Source organism: Apus apus, chromosome 2, assembly GCF_020740795.1.
Source record: "Apus apus isolate bApuApu2 chromosome 2, bApuApu2.pri.cur, whole genome shotgun sequence".
Classification (NCBI taxonomy): domain Eukaryota; kingdom Metazoa; phylum Chordata; class Aves; order Apodiformes; family Apodidae; genus Apus; species Apus apus.
In genome coordinates this window covers 112,593,888-112,614,293 of record NC_067283.1, presented here as the reverse complement: position 1 = coordinate 112,614,293, position 20,406 = coordinate 112,593,888, and the positions used below count along the sequence as shown (strand labels likewise).

The following is a 20,406-nucleotide window of genomic DNA, read 5'->3' as shown; positions in this document are numbered from 1 at the left end:
ATCCTTTTTTATTAAATATGCAAGTACCATTGTCACTAGTGTACGCATCAATCCTCTTTGTCACCTACATACTTCATGGTCTTCATATTATTTCTCTGAAAATACAGAAGGTGTAGATGGCAAAGGTCTGTACCTCAAGTCCAGTGGTAGTCTAAGAAGTCTCTTGAATCACATGGCTATTTTCACTGACTTTTATTTCAATTATAAAGGAACAGAAAAGACAAATGCCTGTTTTCCCCACACAGACAAATTCTGTTCTAGGTACCATGACACTCTTGACACTGAATGTGTTTCTAGATTATTTTTTAAACTATTTTACACAGTGAAGACATACATCAGACGTGCTTGGCAATGCAAGCAAGGACTTTCTTGGAACAGGAAACTAAAGTAAGGCTCTGAAATTCCTATTTTAGGAAATAAAAACAAAGACCCTAATTATGTAAAATGCTGAGCACACAGTAACTTTTTAATTTCCTAACCAGAAGTATTGTAAAACACCACCAAACAGCCATTTTAAAGAACCTAGCCATCAAATTTTGTAATGTTATATTATCAGCTAGCTGTGAATCTATTTTTCCTTAAATACTTAGATTTCATTCCCAATTTAGAGGTATGAACAATGTTCTTAATATTCACAAGCCTACAGAGATGCTGAAATTTTAAGAGAATTGGCAGGATTCCTTGTTCCAAAAATATAACTCCACTTCTTTTCACTAGTCTTATGCTGACTCTCCCTACCAATACTTACTCTTAGTGACAGACTGTCTGCTTTGGCTGTGTTTTCCTAATACTCTGAGGCCATTTATTTGGACTTGTGGAACTGTAAATGCTCACTTCTGGATGAAATCCAAGATTATGGTCTATTCTGGCTGCTATGGGTCAGCTCCTGTTCACACTCATTAAAAAATTTGAGGCTTGGACTTTTCTACTCAATAACCTAAAGGAAATAAAGGAACATATGTTAGGATTATCACATTTTCAGAGCTAATTTTATTATTTTCCTCAAAGACCATGCTGCACATGAGTGAAGAGGGTGAGGAACTGTGTACAAGTCTCTCTCCCACTGCCCAGATTTGCTCCTTTAAAAGACAGAAATGCACACAGCAGTAGCAAAGATTCTGCACAATGAATGTAGTAGGGCTGAGAGTTCCCTATCAGGGAGCGTGAAAATGTAATTTGCAGGATAGATCTGAGCAGTTGGGAAAGAACTGGAAGCAAATAAGACTGTTTACAGCAAGGCCCAATATTTTAAAAAGATTTAAAAAAAATTAAAAAGGAACAGAAAAAAGTATCTACTCCTTTGTATTAATATCAACAGTCAGTTGCTTAGCATCACAACATTTCTTATTAATAGAAGGCAGTTATCCAATATATTCAGCTTATTTTCAGATGTGTTTTTCCACACAAGATCTTAAAACTGTCCTCTGCCCTGCTGGTCTGTGCATCAGGATGCTCAGCAATATTGGAAGAAAGCTCTCAACTTTTTTTTTTTTTTTTTAAAGACCTGGAAAGAAGGCTCTCAAGGCTGAACTAAGCTCTATGAAACCAGGACAAAAGACACAGAACAGAAGGGCTTTAGAGAGGTGACCTGTACACAGAAATTCACATTTATCCAGGGTGTCATTAGCATCCAAAAAATACACTCCAGGCATTTCTCCCCCATGGATATGTGAAACAACTGCAAAGCTCACCACTGCTGCTAAGTCAACAGGCACCTACCAGGCTGGGACCGTGAACTTTCAGTGCTGAAGTGGCTGTCATTTAAATGAGATACAGAAAAACGCCTTTCCTCAGTGTTTGTAATGTAATTGTATAGTACCAGTGTCCAGGTATCTGAATGATCTCAACAAGTGTTGCTTAATTTCAATGTCTAGCTCAGTTTCCATAAAAACCTGTAGTGCTAATAAGGTACTGTTTCCACAAGCAGGTACCAGCAGGTATCAGTGGCTGTGACCTTCCTTATCATGTAAAGCTGTCTCCAAGGTGGTGCTGCTCAAAGATACTGCTATTTGGTGGTCCTTCAACTGCAAGCCATGTCATCCAACAAAGGCCAGGCTTGGTAACGGCACACACCCTTTGCACACCAAGCAGTCACAATACCTTGGTATTTGTTTGTGAAGTGCCTTGATATAAAGAGCCATGTTGCTGCCTCTCTTCATCTACAAGCGGCAAAGGACACTGCAAGAAAAAAAATAAATTAAAATGCCCAGGCTCTGACCTGGGGAAGAATTTTTTCCAGTGTATCAGTACTTCACTTCCATAGACTGTACAACTCAGTGCTTTCAAAGGTTGCCAAAGTTGCCAAGTGTAGGAAAGGATGACGTGAGCCTCAGGGCATAATTTCTACTGAAAGCCAAGCTGCAGGACTGGGAGGGAAGGAGGGCTTGTTTCTCCACGCTCTGTGGTTTTGCTGAGGCAGGGGAAAGCTGAGGAGCGGGAGACCCCAGCGGCGTGTTTTCTTCAGATGCCATCTGCTGGCTGAACCGACTCCCTGAGGCTGGGCTGACCTACGGAGCACACGCCGACCGAAAGCGAATGATGAGGATTAACTTTCACATGCACAGCCCTTAGCAACACCACAGAAAAGCCAAACACTCATGTTTTAGGATTGAATAAAAACGGGCAGAAATATTTGCCAGGTTTTAAAAAGAAAAAAAAAAAACATAAGGAAAAGGATGAAAAATAATATTCAGCTAGTACAGATTTAAGAACTTGATTTCCATTAGTTGAAAAATTGTGAAATTAGCTTGCAAGTTCCTGAGTTCCTGATTTTGTACAGCCTCATGCAAAGGCAAACATCTAAGCAGAACTTAACAAGTTAAATAAACTGCATGGCAGTACTAACTGAGGGAGTTGGCCAGATGGGTATTGGGTATGAAAAAACAGGTCATTGGATTATAAACTACATGGGGTGGCACTGTGTTCCTTCTGGATGTGGACAGCTTTTGGCAGAACGGGCTGCCATGTGCTGCTAACAAGGCCCTCAGATGGTACCACATGTGAAATAATGATGACAGGAGGCTGGACAAAAGATGGTGTTTCAGAAGCAATGTTCTGGTTCTTCTGAGCAGGCCTACGAGAAACCCATTTGTTGCCCGCCCACTAACAGTTGCACCCTCCCTAACCATCAGTACTCCAAGCTCTCTTTGCAGGGGAAAATGCTGAAAACTTCTTTTACATTTATTTTTTTTGTACTGAATTTCCATTTCAGAAAGGCCTTCCAGAATTCAAAGGATAATGCCTTGAGGAACATAACCTGGACATTTAATTTCTTCTGCTCTGGGGATGAGAAATGATGGAGGTGTATGCCTGGGCATGGAGCTGTTAAACCTGCTCCAGACAGGGCTGCAGATGGAGGCAAAGTGCTAAAATATACCTGACATGAACTACTCAAAGTGACATAATCACTTGTGTCCACAATGTTACTTACAACAACTTAATGTACAACACCTACTTTATTTTACTAGTATAAGACGATTAATACTTGACTTACATCAGAAGTCATTCAGATTATGTCTTTCATCACTCTCATTCAAAAATCCTTTACAAAAGGACTGATTTTTCTCTCATATTTCTACTTCACCAACTTGTACATACAATGGATGTGCACAAGCAGGATCTCCTGCCTAAGGCACTAAACATAAAAGAAATAAACCAATGACAAATATTATTTTATCTCTTTATTTTTTTTTCCAGAATATTTTAATATTGAAGCCCAAGTTGGTATTTTCAAGGGATAGGAAAAGGAAAAAGGGAATAGAGAGAAGTTATGAAGACAAAATCATTTTATTTAAATTATGGTTTTGTGAATGGTCATTTCCGTAGGCAACAAAATGTTGTTTTCTTAAAAAAAAAAATTAAACAAACAGCACCATTAAAGAAAGCATGATCCCTGAATTCTAAACAAAACACTGTCTTGAAACAAAAACATTGCTAAAATGCTTGTTTCACCCAGTCACGTCTGGCGGGGTAATAAAGTGAAGCATAACAGCATTAAACTGTAGCAATCCGGCTGAAACCAACTACACCCCCTTCTGAAGATTCAGAGAACCACCTTCCAAGCTTGTCCTGTGGGAATAATATTTTCTTTGGTTAGAGGACTGAAGGAGGGTATTTACTTCACTGAATGTAGATAGAAAAAATACCTATGCACATTTGGGATCTCCCCAATAAATCTGTATTTCTCATGCATGTTACGTATGAGTGGATTTCACATTTGCTGTTATACTGCAGGAGTAATACTGCCCTATAAAGGCAAAGAATGGCTAATGTTGAACAGATGTAAACATTCAGAATACTGACAAAAAAACCCCAAAAACATACACACAAAAAACCCTGTACTGAAAATGTGAATCGAGTTAAGTTTCCGTAAAGCAGAAAAAATATTTTACAGCAATACAAGAGAATTATGGCAACAAAGTAAAGCACTTTTCTTGTAACATTCATGAACAGTACAAATACAACAAAGTTATTCTACGGACTAAATTATTCTTTAACTATCAAATATAGTACAAAGCGAAATATTATGTGCTATAAAAGAAGCAGCTCCTTAAATTAGACTAAAAAATGCCTTTTTTGTTCTGTTTTGTTGGTTTTACAGTGACAGAGCATGATGACCGAAGACAACAGGATTTCATAGATTCAGAAACATTTAGCTACACGGGTCCATGATAAATCCACTGAGTATTTTGTTGCTCCCCCCGCCGTGCTCTGCAGAGCCGCAGAAGACGAAGCGCTGCGCTGCTGCCAGGAGGCTGCAGAAGTCAGTCAGTGCTCAGAGCAGGGCCGCTCACCTGTGTCAGCTAAAATGATCCCTTTCGGTGGCACCTCCCAGCTCGTCTTGAGTGTTTGTCCTGGCATATACTTCACCACACCTTGGAGAAACTGCTAAACCAGAGGCTACAATAACAATTCTGAAATTGTGCGTGTGTTTATAAGGGGAAGGGGGTGCAGCATAAGGTAATTTTACTTCAGAAATTGCATTATAAAGCACCATATGCACTAGCTTAAAAACAGTGCGAGGAATTGCAGGGCCCTGAAAAACCATCTGCGCGACCTGTAGCTTACCCTGACAACATGCACCACCCTCAAGAAGAAAGACTATAGAACAGAGAATATACCTTTTGCTTTATGGCTCAACCTTGACTTTTGTCTTTTAAATGCTATTTCATGTACTAGACCTCAGCAGATAAATAAAATGCAAACAGGGAGCATCCAGTTCACCATTTCTTTTTTTTAATTTTTTTTTAAATTTTTTTTTTCCAAAACATTATTTCAAAGGGAATTTCTGCTTGGAAAATTATTTCAGAACAGGAACACACACACACACACACACACACACACACTGCAAATGCCCTAACATTATCTTGCATATCTCACAGGTATGCAACTAAATCAATAAAAGAGGGAGGAAAGAAAGAAAAAAAAAAAAAAAGAGTGTTTCTCCCTCTCACCCAAAAGTGCTGTTCCAGGGGTAGGAGTGGGGGAATAACTATGGAGATCTTTAAAAAGAAAAGGTAAATTACACATGCTAGACATCAGGACACATAGGTATGTACACACAAACATATGAGCAGTGTGTTCTTAAGTAATTATTTCACCGCTTTTCAGTGCATAAACTATTAACACCCTATGGTGCAAACTGAATGGCCATTAGAAAACAATGACATTGGGCCTGAAACCTGGACAATTAAACAAACAAACTAACAAAAGAAGCAATTGAAAATTAACCTCTAAACGTGATTGTTTTCTTATTGAAGACCAAGGATTGCTCTTCCCCAAGCATTTGTGTGGTACTAGAATCCAAGTAAATTTGTCAGTCACATTAGGATTCAGTCAGGCTCCTATATCACCACAGTTGCTTCTGAGTATTTCAATACCCATACATTATAAACAATTGTAACAACCCTTCATGACTGTTGCTAAGTAATTGGTCAAATTTATTCCTGGTGCAACTCCAATGACCCAAAAATTAAAGGAGTGGAAGATTTTGGTCAGTTGTGTAACACAACATAGCACCATCCAGTCTAATGCCATTCTAAATAACATTTTATCATGACCTCACACATGCAAGTTGCAATCCTGATACAAAAATGACAATATGACATGAATGAGTTGTCTACCACATTAGTCGCATTCTTATCTTTTGAACACAGTAAAACTATTTTGTGGCCAGAATTTATTTCTGAATTATGTCAGTCAATACAAGAAGTGTTTCAAGATGCAAATACAAACAAATACTGACTTATGTGCTGTGGACAGGAAAACCTGAGCTAGAAATGAGAATTCCCAGCAGGCTTAGAAACATTGGTCATTAGAAGTCCAAGACTGGTTGCTCTCTTTGTTTTAAATAGAAGTATCCTACCTCTACCACCTATAAATACAACACAATACAATTCCGATACAAAGGCTCCTCAAATATGAATTTGATATGCATTAACTGCCTACACTCATGCTTACTCATGAGTATTTTCCAGTCACTGTTTTGCCAGCAGCTGGAGTAGCACTGGATGCTAATTTTCATGTGATTACTTTAAGGTTTTTGCTTGTCTGGCTTATTTTCTTACCAGAAGACCTGAAAAAGCTGTTTCTTAACTCACATGTCCTATTAAGGAGCACTTTTGTATAGAAAAAATATATTATTGTATCAGCAACAAATTTGTTAGGGTAATTATAAATGGTCTTTGTACCACACAGTGTCAAAAATAAGATTGATATGTTACTAATTACAATAAGAGAGAAAATCAAGGTGCACCATAAAGCTTCCTATGACAGGAATGTACATTGTAGATATTCCAGCTCACTTTTAAGACAATAAATGGCATTTATCATGTTTGTGAAAATGGTGTCACAAGAAATAAATGTGGTTCCTCCATTTAGTAGACCCTCACTAATGTATATCCCTGTCAGGGAGACTGGTCACAGCTTATGAGTAAGTACGCAAACAAAGATCATATTTAAAAAGTAGAGTGTAAAATGTAGGATACTTCTTATTTCCTAAATGTAGTTCTATCATTCTCATTAATATTTCTGAATGCAACAGTATGCATCATAAAATCCAAGCAGTATTACATCTCACACATTCTTACTACACTGCTCTCCAAAAATTGTGGAAGGAAAATCATGAGCAGACTGTAAGGTCTTCAGATTAGTGAGGTTCTACTGTAATGGTAAAAATAACATTTCTCTCTGATGCTGACATTTGGGCAGACCCAACCACACACTAGCAGATGGATGACTTGCACTCCACATTTTGTGATCTTGAAGTGGGAGTAAAAAAAAAACCATCTCCCCAGCAAATGCATGTGCTTTATCCCTTTATATTATTTTCCTTTTAGGTGAATACGGCCTCCAAAATATCATTTTTCTTCTCTGCTGTTATGGTGGCTAGTGCATCTGGAATGCAGCTATAGTCCTAAATGTCAGTACAGTACTGGATAAATACTGAAGGTTAGCTTAAAGATGCAGTATCCCTTTTAAAAATGCCTTTTTGCTTCCAAATTTCTAAAAGGGGTCTGAATTCCTTTGAGAAAAACAAACAAACAAACAAACAGTCAGAGCTGTAAGTAATTCCAAGAATTACTTCAAATGGCAAAACTCTGAGATGTTATTTAAAGTAACTCACATAAGAGGTAAAACAAATGATAATCTAATATTCAAACAATATGCAATTAGAATCTTTCCTTATTCATTCATCGTAAGAACACCTCATTTTTAGGCCACAGAAAGGCAAAAACATCCAGAACCTATTACATAAGTCTGACATTCTCTCTATACATTTATATCTGGGATTGACAATTCAAGTGGACAGAGTAGGGAGACAAATACAAATAAAGATTATCTGTGTGGGAAACCAGAAGAGAAAACAGGTTTCTAATCCCCAGTAGATAAGTTACTTTCTCTGGACTCTAATGAAGCCAATGTGATTCCAGTGTTGGTCCCACTAACCCACCACATATACAAATCTTTCTGAAGGAATCAACAAGAAGAGATGAGTAAGACTTGAGTTCCACAGTCCCTGTCAGGCATGTAAGGAAACTCCTCTAACAATCTAAATTTCTCTTTTTTTATTTTATTTTTTCCTTTTTTCTAGGTGGAGTGACTATATTTTAGACCTAGATAGTGAAAGTCCTTAGAAGAAAACAATCCTATCAGCAGAAAAACTGCAAACCAACTTAGAAGCTACTACAGCTGCTACTCTGCACCTTTGTAGTACCCCACTCAAAATAGTCACTATTCAGTGTTATTCATTCTGCATAGTTACTCCACTTCTTGCAGAGTTAATTCTTCCACTGATATTTAACCTGCAGATTGCATCAGCCATCAAAAAGTGGAGAAAAAACGTGCTGCACTTTGTGCAAATAAATAGAAGCTATAAATGACATGCACTAATGCCTTTTTGTTTCTTTCTTTTTTTTAACACAGCAAGAGAGCTCATGGAAGGTCCAGTAACAAGGCTTTTTTTAAAAAAAAACAAAAACACAAAACCAACCCTACTTCTACAGGTTTCCTCTTCTCCCCAGAAAACGGCACTCAGGCAGGAATAACTAAATTCTGAAAGCACCACGGGGAAGAAAATAATAATAATTAAAATAAGAATAATAATAAAAAACCCCAAGTCAATTAACTAGTTGCAAACCATCAGTGGCCTAAAGGGTTCCAATTCTCCGTTCCTTTGTCCTGCACTCCCACGCTGATCAGGGATACTGCATCTTTGATTCAGTTCCTACCGCACAACCAGACAAGCTACACACAGTTTGGAAGGCCCTATGCAGTCATCATGACAAAAGGCTCCGCAGCCTTTGCACACGATCATGGCTTTCAGCCTGCAGGAGCATTTCAGTTCCAGTTCATCGGCATTGCTGCTGTCAGCAAATTTCTGAACCGGGATCTGGGCATTCTGATTAGGCAGACCTGTGGCAGTGTTTGAGCCACTTCCTAAAATCCCAATCGATTTCTCAATTGCAGATGCCGCCCTTTTGAAGCTTGTGCTACCGAAGTGTATTGTTGGGTAATTCCCACAGAGCTGCTGCTGCTGCTGCTGCTGCTGTTGCTGCTGTGGGTGCTGTGTCTGTATTTTCTGAGCAGCAAGTTGGGTAAAAGGCTTCTGTGGCTCAGAGAGTAAATAGGAAGAGAAATCTGCATTTTTTAATGCAAATGCTTTTAACTGTTCTTTCACTTCGTTCTGATCATAGGAAGCTTGCTTCATGCCCAGTTCGCAGCTGCTGCTTAAACCTTCCTCAAAAGAAATAGGTTCAGATTTTATATTGCTACAGATGCTTGCTGGCTGAGGCCAACTAAGTCTTTTAGTGGTTTCCATAGTAACTGTCGGTTGTTTTTGATCAGAGGGGACTTCTGCATTTGGGTGAGGGGGGGGAGGAGGTGGCAGGGGCGGAGGGGGTGGAGGGGGATGCACTAATGTTTTGCTCTGCAGAGTCTGAGAGGCACTGGCAATGTCATCACCTTCCTTAATTTGAATATTAGGGGAAAACACGCTTCCTAGCCTCAGCTGGTGAGCTGCTGTAGAAATATTCACATCTCCCAAGCCCTTCTGTTCCAGGTGTCTGCTAAAAGTAAATGCGTTGCAGCCAGGTGGGCCTTTTGAAGTAGTTTGCAACAAAGCTGCCGTAGGAATGGGGCCTCTTGCAGCCATGGACATTTGGTAAAAATGGTGTCTATGTGAGGTACTAGCATCTGCATGAAAGCTGCCATTTTTATCAATATGAAATAAGCTCTGCTGGAAACTGCATGAAGGCAGAGGCCTCTTCTGCTGCTTGATCTCTGGGCTGTGAGTGATTTGGTTCTGAATGGCATGTTTGCTCAGCCACTCCTGCTTAAATGACTGACCATGCCCTAGCTGATTCATGCTGGAACTAATTACACAAGGAGCCACTTTAACATCTGTGTCCATTGACACTTTCCCAGGCTCACATTTAATTTGAGCATGTTCCCCTACAGTCCTGGCCATCCTCTTTTTCGGATGGTTTTCACGCTTTCTGATTTGTAGAGGGGCTATGCTGCCTGTTGTAAACCCTTTACCATCTGGATTAGGAGAGTTGGAAGGATGTTCAACAATATTTCTCTCGGACACTGCTGTTTTACATACTGAGGTAGTTTGCAAAGGCAAGGGAAGCCTGTTAATTTCTAGTTTGGCTCCTGATCTGGGCTGCGGCAGCACTTTCTCTAGAGGCAGATTGCCTTGCAGTAACTGTGTCACTAAAGGATTGTTGGCCTCCACTGATGACAAGCGACAGCTAGAGCCGCCGGGACCGGTAACTCTCTTCAGGGTATCTGTTGTCAGGGACAGGGAGTCTTCCATGGAGTCCGCAATGGATGTCTTGGAGGTCTGTGGTGGCTGCACACTTGTGGCTATTTCTGCAGCCTGGGCAGGCATTTCAGGTCCTGTAAAATCCTCAGTGTCCATCCTGAAGCACTTGTCAGACTCGTTAGTTTCCGATTTCACAGGAACAGCAATGCTCGGCAACAGACTCCTGGATTGCAGTTCTGACATCTGTGTGTAACTGGAAGGTTCGGTTTTGACATTTTTTAAGCAGTTTTGCTCTGCGTATTCCTTATGCTTATTGGAGTTAAGATGGTTGACCACTGGCTGGTCTGTACTCATTGCCTCTTCATCATGCCAACAAATTCTACTGTTAGTGTTATACTGATTGGTACAGGCAGCATCTGCTTCATTTTTAAATGCTGAAGGACCTCTTAATTGCTCAGCAAAACCTTGGCTGGGAGTAACCACCTCATTTAATTTATCTTGAGGAGCAAGAGGCACTTCTCGAAGACTTGAACAACCTGCCTGCAAGTTCTTGCTGTCTTGCTTTGCTGTGATGGTGAGAAAGCTGGAACTGTGCTCAAGGCTTTCATTAGAGACCGCTTCAGGCCTGCTTATGACAGACACCTGAGGACAGGCTATACTTTGTAAGGCAGCTTCTGTCCTTACAGGTCTGCTCTGCAGGTCAATGCTGTTCTCTGCATTTTCAATAGAAGAAGAAAGGGACAGACTGGCATTCAGGTTTGTAGTGTGGTCAACAATGACTTTGCAAGGTATAGACCTATTCATGGCAGTTTGTGCAAAGCTCACTGGCTGAGGTTTACCAGAGAGATCCATTCGGTTTCGTGCTCCAGAGCTTTTTTCTAAGAGATCAGCATTTAATTTAGTAGCATTTTCATAAGAGCTTATTGTCACCATGTTACCAGTAAACATTGAAATGGGTGGCCTTGCAACAGAATCTGCTACTGCAAGCGCCTCGCTGCAACTTAGAGCTGACCTAGTGGTCGTGTGAATGGAGACAGTGCTTTGCTCGTTACACCCAGTTATGGCTATCTTATCAGAAGAAAACCTGTTGGTAGTCCCCACTGGGGGAATCAGTACGGAACTACCAGAGAGATGATTTGGCAACTTATTTGCAAGAGATGAAGCTGGCACCACGGTGGCATAATGACTGGAGACTGCGTTACTCGCATTGCTACTTGGTATCGGCAGCCTCTTCTCATCCATGGCGTTTGATAAGGCCGCACTGTCTATGGAGACTGGTACGTTACTGTTATCAACACATTTTGGTCCAACAGCTATGCATGGAGTATCAGCCCCTGGGATGGTTTTCAGCATATTGATATTACACGCTGAAACTGCTGTGTTTGCACTGTCAACAGACATTAAAACAGAGGATTTATCAACAGAACTTGCAAAAGAAAGTTCTTTAATTGCTCCAGACATAGCAGTGCTGCAAACAGACACAGAGACCGAACTTTTATTATAAAGCACTGGCACACTGTTACTTTCAGTAGAGGTAGATGAAATAATTTTCTCACACAATTGTGGCATAGGTATATTTTCATCAGAACTGTGCACAGGTATCTCAGTAGCAGTCTCTGGTAATGTGGCTGTGTTAAGTGACTGCTGCAACAAAGTGGTGGTCTCGCGGTGATGAGCAGACTTGTTGCTAGGGGACCTGCAGTTAGGATTAACTATAATGACACCAGTAGAACCTTCAATCTTTGTGTCAGTAGAAGCTGGTATCTCCAGAGATGAGGTACTTTCCTTTGAGCTGAACTGCGACTTGGATTCTTTATTAGTCTGGAGTAAATGAGCTCTGGCTTGATGCTTTGCAAATAGCTTGGCCTTTGTTTGCTCCTTGATGTGTGCCAGTGTTCTTGTCTTCCCACCTTCGCATGGGGTCCCCATTGCTCCAGAGACTATGCTCGCAGCTGCTGCCACGGCTGCTGCAGCTGCAGCTTCTCTTTGGGCTCTTGCTTGCTGAGCTCTTGCTTTGATATCTGCAAGAGTTCTAGCCCCAGTGTTTCTCCCGCTGCTGACCGATGTACTTGGGGAAACCCGAGGTTCTGGTTTAGAAACAGGTTGGCTCTTGATGATAAACGGTGGTCCAATTTTTGAAAGCTGAATCTAAAGGAAGAAAAAAAACAAGCCACAGTAATTTTAATGAGATCACTGACTTGCTAAAATCATCAGATGTCTTTCAAAGGGTCAGAGAAAGGTAATGAAGGGAATTATTGCTCAGTGCAGCTGGACAGAAAAATGCTACAAAATAATGCTAATAGACTCCAGTATTTTATCATCCTCCAGCATGAAAAACTGACACCATATTAGCCTACTCACATTGATCCTTTTGACAGGAAGAAAGATTGAATTGGATGACAACAGATGCTTATCTGACACAATTTGTCAGACCTGTTTTATATGCAGTGTATCTAACTGAGATCATCAACAAGCCTAGTGCAGTGATACTGGAAAAGAGCCTACAAATAAGCACTTGCTGAAAGCGTGTGAAAAAATAACAATCATGTAATGCATTCGCTCCTTGGTCTCCAATGACTAAGACATTAGGAACAGCTTGTCTTTTACTCATATACCAGACAACAAATCCTGCCTTTAAATAGGATGTAGCAGTGTCTCCACTGAGCCTGTTTTTCATGTTACACCACAGAGCACTTTAGAGTAGTGGTATAAAAGAAGTAAATCACCAAAGAATACACCTTTCCCTTCCTCACTCACAATTTTAAGAGTCTTGCTTTAGTACATCCCTGAGATATGTCCTACACTACGGCATTTCAAAAATTAAATACTCAAACCTAAAAATATAAAAAATGCAATAACTAAAGTTTTAAAGACCTAAACATTTAAGCAAAATGATAACCTGTAAAATGACTGGGATTATTATTATGTTTCCAATTAGGCACATCTGTTTTCAGGATTAGAGATTAAGAGTCCTGGGACCACTTTATAACTCATACATTCTCTCAGACTATGCAAAGGTTGGCAAAAGTAACTTAAATATCTTCAAAGCAATGTATGTTTATTGGCTGTCCACAGTAGTAGGACTTAGTGGTTAATGCTGTGATTACTCTTCAGAAACGGACTAGGAAGAAAATGAGGTGATATTTGTAGAAAAAGTAGTTGTTGGGTATGATGGGAAGTAAAACCCATGTATCAGAATGATGTAGAACTGGGGTTGTTTTTCAGGATAGTGGGTTTGTTGGTGACATAACCCAAGAGCCAAACATTTGTTACACAAAAAAATATACTAGAATTGATTGTCCAAAATTATTCTTTTAAATGCTTGCCAATTTTTCAGTATTCTCATTCACTGGCTGGAAGCTTCAGGGAGAATCAGTTCTTAAGACTGTGCAAGGCTGACAGCATCTGATTTTCCATAAGAGATGAGTGGAAATCAATATCTAGATGGTACTGAAATACATAACCATTTATATAACCATACATTTTTATGCTGGTCTGGAGGGCTGGAATACTTTAGTTTTCCCAGGAGCTAATTTTTTGCTTGTAAATAAACGCTCATGACTAATACTGTGAGGCTTTAACATTTACTTGAAAATATTTTTAAGAATATCACAAACTCAGAATACTTTAAAACATTTTGCTTTCAGTTTCAGTAGCACCTTTTCTCAGTATCCACTTTGCATCACACCAGAACCGCTAAAGGAGTGCTTGAATATTTTTATTATTATAGTTATGACCTTTTTCAGTTCCCTAGTGATCTATTTTCCTTTGTCCTTAGAGAGTGATTAGAATTTATTAGGCTAGATAGAGACCTTCCAAATATGAAAGCACATCACTAAACTTAAAATGGGCTAACATCCAATTGCATCACTGCTCATAAAAATAAATTAGTTGAAATTCGCTGCCACACTGGTGATTAAAACAGTTAGCCTATTTGCCCTCCTGGCCATATTAACAATGTTCACTGATTGCAGCAGTTAAAAACAAAAATGCAGAAAAGGGCAATTCTGAATATTCAGGAACTAGGATTGCAAAGTCAATGGCTTAAGTTCAGCAAATTGGATTGGCTGATGTCATAATGTACAAAATTAAAAGGGTCAAAACTCTGAGCCCCTATAGCCTAAATCTATAGACACCTCTGTTAGGAAAAAAAAACCCACAACAAAATGTTTTCAACTGGAATTAATTTTCTTACATAGCAGAATGATACACATAAAAGTGTTTGGTTAGTTGGTGTATCTTTTTTACCTTTTGCTTTGCCATTAACAAAGATACCTATACATATATCAATTAGATACTTCCCCCCGATAGCCAGGTCTTTGCTTTCAATTAATTATATGGGGGAATCTTCAGCCTGCCCCATGCTCTGGACTTGCAAAGGGGTCTCCAACTATTCTGACTATAGATTCTCTTCCTGGATTAAGGCTCTTGATGGTTTTTTTTAGTATTGGCTATGGTAACATTTACTATTCATGCTTGCTGGAGAAGTAATCTGCAGGAGAACAAGCAAATAATACAGCTCGGGAATTAGAAAAACAAGTAGCACTGTATAAACCATGGGGAAGCTCTTGAAATAGATTAAGCCATGGATCCTGGACAACCTTCCCTCCCACAAAAGCAATTTTGTAGCAAAGACCCTGAATGAACAACTATAAGTATACTCATATCAGAAGAAATCTGGCATGGTAGGAATTTAACAGGAAAGTGAGACCATCAGTACTAACACCCCTCACATCTCCACAAAAAATACACCACATGCTGGCTCTGCATGCAGTCAGCAAGAGGGAGATAATAAACCTTTAGTTTTCAAGTCAGCCCCTTGTTCCTTTCTTTACCTTAAGTGGTGGAACTCGGGGTTCTTCTCTGGGTGGCTGATCTTTATCAGACGGACTTGTTGATGAAGCACTACGGTTAGGCTGATCATCATCTATTCTAGCTCTCTTCTCTTTGAAGATTCCAAAACTGTGCTGTTCTGCTGTTTTCCTCTTTGGGATCTCTGGGTCTCTACTTTCATTCCTCACTTCAGGTGATTTTGTGGGTTCTAATGACTTGGAAGAATGTGAACTCTCTAGACGGCTTTGGTTGCTACCTGTCTGCTTGTGAGATTTACTCCTGCACACTTCAGAGAGTGTAGCTTTCTCTAGAGATGAGGTATATAGTTTATCATGTGGCTTTGTTGGAAGCAATTCAATATTTTTGCTGACTGGTCCTTCTGATAAGACAGCTACCTCTGATGGCAAGAGTGTTCCTTTCTTCTCACTTCTTTGCTGAACACTGTGATTTTTAATTTTGATCACCTCTGGAGGCGAGTGTTCTGGTATGGATGCAATGTAGGGTTTCTCAGTTTCAGAATGTGACTTACAAGGCTGATGACTGAGGTTTTTGCTTTGGGACTCTTCCAACACTGAAGTATCAGGTATAATTGCTAGTGGACCAACTTTCAGATTTGCAGGGGCACTCTGAAGTTGCTTTGGCTGAATAACAAGATTCTCTTCTGGAGCCACTTTAGGAATGGTAGAGCTTTCTTCATTCAAAGTGGGAAGGGAGTCTTCCAACAAACCAGGTGATTTCCTTTGTGGCAGAATTAGTCTTTCATTGCTTGGGGAATTAGAAACTGGAGATGTCTCTGATGGAAGAGGCAAACTATTTGCCACAAGTGTTTCAGAGGTTAGAAGAACAGAAGATACTGAAGATGTTTCTGATGCTAAAGGCAAATCAGACATTGGAGATGTTTCTGATGTTAAAGGTAAATTAGAAGCCGGTGATACCTCTGATGTTAAAGGTAAATTTGACATCAGAGATGCTTCTGAGGTTACAGGTGAAGTGGACATTGGCGAGATTTCTGACATTAAAGGTGTGTGCAAGTTTTCATCCCTGGCCTTTTGCTGAATATCGCCATCAATATTTTCAGTACTGGACACTTCAGATGAGCAAGCTGTTTCAAGAGATGCTGGAGTACAGGGTTCCTCTGAAGTCGACTGAGTGTCTCCTCCAGGAGAGGCAATACAAACACATGGTCCGTCTGGACTTCCAGAGGAAAAGGAAGTTTCAGAAATACAAGCATTCTCAGACAGCTGTTCCTCGGGGTCACTTTGAAGCTCCATATCCACTGCAATGCCTCCACCAGTGAACAAGGAACCTTCCAGAGCAGCATTTTGCATTTCTGGTGCAATTAGCTCTTTTGCAGACTCAGAATCCTTCTCTGCTGTATCACTGACAGAGTTTGTGGATGAAGCTGATCGTGCTGGTGATATGCAATCTTCCAGCTGATCTATCACAACTGACATCTCCTCCTGAGGGCTTTCTGACTTCAACTCCACCTTAATTTCAATGTGAGATACAGTATCAGTTACATCATTCATCATGACACAGGACTCAGTGCTGTCTGCAAGCTGTACTGCCTCTGTTTCTTCATTTGTGCCAGCTGGACTTACTGACTCCTCAGAAAACTCATGTTCTGTTTTATGGTTCTCCTCTTGGCATTCACAAATACTTGTCTCAACCTCTTCAGCAATCTCCTCCTGAATGAGTGATTCTTCAGGTATCAGTATATCCTCAGAGTCTGCTGTTGTATCCTTGACAGGAACCTGTTCCATACTACAAAGAGATGGACAATAATCTCCCTCTGGTAAAGGTGGAATTTTAGCACCTTTCTCTTCTTGGTCCTCAAAGGTTGCTTGCTTAGAAGGACCAGGTGTGCCAGAAGATCCACATGAAGAATTGCTTTCACTTTCATCATTATTCTGCACTGCAGTGAGTTTCATAGATTCCCCTCTTGACATTCCCAATCTAAAGAAAAGCACAAAAATTTAAAAGGTTTTTTCACCACAGGGATGACAATAGAATAGGGATTTAGGGTCAACACAACCAGTAATGTGACTTAAATGCTGCACATTAAAGAAAAACCTGCAACTAAACCTACTAAGGAGAAGCATGTGCTTCAATTTTGTAATTTGACCGTAATTTCAAATTTATGATGAAAATGAAAACAATTTCACTTCAGCCTCCTTTTGCAACTCAAGTCAATTATAAAGATCTCAACTGGCAGGTTGTGTGATTTTGCTCCGTTCTTTCAGCAAAGTAAATACTTCATTTAAGAGAAAACCATTTCTAAGTAAACAGATCTATATGTATAATATTAATTAGATTTCACTGTAATTAAAAAGAAGTTAAACATTCTTAAGGAGGTAAAAAGACACACATTTATCAACTATGCATTCATTATCAGGGATAAAGTACAAAGGAACCCTTCCTATGTATACTTCTGAAGATTTTCTTACCTTCTGAAATGTTAGTTTAAAAGAAGTTTTACTACTTTCTCAGAATAAAAAAAACTTCACAAAACACAACCCAAAGGCCGAAAAAGAAAGAAAAAAAAAAGATTATTTTAAAATATGTATGTGCTCTGACATCCTCCTTTCCTCCTAAGGACAGTGGGACGTACAACATCTGTAGTAAGATTTTTCAAGCAGACTTTGTGCCTCAGTAATTCCATAATTGTAGAAAAAACCACAAAAGCTGGGATTTAGGCCTTAAAAGACATTTCATGGTGTTTAAGGATTTCCTAATCTAATTAACAGATTTTTGTTCCCTGTTCTCTTTTTAACCAGACAACACAGAATAATATGGAAATAAGTGAGCAAAAAAGATATTCAGAAATGTTGTGAGATAACTCGCCAATGTGCACTTGGAGGATATAAAGACTATAAAGGCCCATGTATATTGAAGTACAGAATAAACATGTAAAAATCCAAAATCTGTGGTTGTACTCTCAGAGTAATACTGCCTACTACTAGTCACTTGATATGTATAAAGTCTCCCCACACCATCAATATGCTGAGAGCAATCCAGAACAGCAAATGTATACCTCCCACACTGAATGCATTTCAGATGATGTGTCTGTTTTCTATACAGACTATAGGTTCCATATATAGTCTAAGTTTAAGTTATAAGTTTAGTTTATCTAGGTTTAGGTGAGTAACTTCCTTCCTCTAAAATTCTTTGTGTAAATGAGCAAAAGTTATTTCAGGAAAATGAGGAGGGGAAAGTAATCCACTGCATTACTGAAAACCAAGTAAGTGGTCTATTTTCTCTAGCTGGCTTACATCACAAAAAGTAATTGCCTGATAGTTACCTTTATGGAATGAAAATCAACAAAGTAATGAAAGACAAGATAAAGGTGAATGCAAGTGTCACAAGGACACCACAAAAATATGCACATTCTAGTAACATACTGAAGAGGAAAAAGTGTAAGAAAAGTAAGATAATGAAGAAATAATGCCAGCAGAGCACATACAGAGTCTTAATAATTTCTTTGCAGTATAGAAAGTACTACTATCTTGAAGAAACTACTGCAGTGAAGAAAAAGCTTTCAAAAGGACAAGGCTTAAGATCACCATGCTTAAGGCAATCTCAGATTACAAGACGAGCAGCTGATGTGTCTTCTTCCTTAGAGAAAAGGACACCAGAAGTTTGCAAAACAGCACAAAAATAGGAGCACAGCAGTAAATGGCCATCAGTGAAAGTGCTAAGGACAGGATTCAACTGATAAAGTAAATGCAGTCATGAAATAAAAAAACTAGCTACTCAAGGATGTATGGATGCTGATATTTTGGTGCTGTGATAAGTCGTAGCAAGGGAAAAAAAAAAAAAAAAAAGAAGAGACTAAATTACTAAATCAGCAATAAAATTTGGAAGTCTACCCAAAATTAAAACTTTGATTTAGTGAGCTGGCAGCACTGTCCTGACACATAACTCCCTCAAGAGTGGGAAAAGAAATAATATATTGAGACAATATAGCACAACCCTTGCAATCCTGAGGCAACAAGCAAGAAGAATGTAGATTTCTGGCAACATGCATCACCTGATCCTAGATAAATGACTGCAGAATGAACTTTTTGTTTTTTAAAGACAGTCAGACAGAGGAAAAATGAATAACCCTGAGGAAGTGGAAAGAGAATATAAACAGATTGAAGTAAACTACAGCTGACAGTCCCATGATAAACAGTCTGGGTACAGATAAGAGTAAACACAAGAAACATAATGTGCAGAGTTAAGATGGAAGAAGCACTCTCTGAATGGCATAATCTGTGGAGTGTGTAAAAATGTTTACAAAGGTTCTGCATCTATTAATGGTCCTTCTCTAAATATAAGGTGAAACTTGAGTTTATTTATGGAATATTAAAATATTGAAGTAGCTGAAGTCAGAGCAATAATACCATTGACTGTAAAGTGAGCAAGGTAGACTGCAGGAGACACCCATTTTGCAGACAGTGCATGTGAGAAACAGCTCAGGAAGGCTTCAAAATTTGCTATTTCAGATGAATCAACATAGCTGAAAAGAGACAAATCCAAATCATACTCAAATCAAGTTTAAAAACCAAAGTGAAAAAAGGTGAGAGAACTTACACAAGGTGGAAACTATAGCAAAAAGCTAACACTCAGTCAGAAAATACTGATAAAAAGTACTTGAATCTGGCCTAGCAGCAAAGCAGAATCTGCCTACATAACAGCCAGGAAGAAGAATGCAAGTGAAACAACACAGGCTGGGGAAAGGGCAGGAGGGCCCTGATTCAGTACTGTAGTCAAAATGGAAATTATATGCAATGTGACATTTTGCATAACAATGTTGATGTCAGGAACCTATCAACCCAGATGACACGTATCATTGCAGACCAAGTAATTAATTATCTGCCAACCATTACAGTGTCCAGCATTCAGCCAGCACAGCAGGACTGCTGGCTCTGTAAAATTTTTAGTATAATTCTCTGTGCGTGTGACAGTCATTTGTGACTGAGGAACAGGCTTCAGCTAGAGCGAGGTGCTCATGCTTTGCTGGTACAAAACTTCTACTTCTTGCAGAAGGCCCTATGGCAATACCTTACATGGCCCTTTCCTGTAACTGACTCTTCTCTTGACATGCATAATGAAGAGCTATTATGTTGCTTACCTAAAAAACTAATTGATATTTTTTTATACTACAAGGGATCAACACATGGACTATGCTGAGGTCTCAAAGCTGTTAAGTAAGACATTAAGCACTTAACAATAAGAAAGTCTGCCATACTAAGACCCTATATACCTTTTATATGTAAAGCATAGAAATAGTATTCACATTGGGAGAAAGGACCTAACAAGGA

The 20,406-nt window shown here is 39.3% G+C and overlaps 1 protein-coding gene across 1 annotated transcript in view; it reads right to left on the bottom strand.

Moving 5' to 3' along the window:
• Nucleotides 1–3,698: 3,698 nt before the first annotated feature.
• The window catches only part of ASXL3 (ASXL transcriptional regulator 3), a 135,490-nt gene continuing 118,782 nt past the window's right edge, over nt 3,699–20,406 (bottom strand). The window contains exons 12-13 of the mRNA XM_051611836.1: nt 15,103–17,056; nt 3,699–12,415 (exon numbers count right to left, since the gene is read on the bottom strand). Of these exons, the coding sequence (XP_051467796.1) occupies nt 8,726–12,415; nt 15,103–17,056 (5,644 nt within the window). The 3' untranslated portion in view covers nt 3,699–8,725. The remainder of the gene's footprint in view (nt 12,416–15,102; nt 17,057–20,406) is intronic.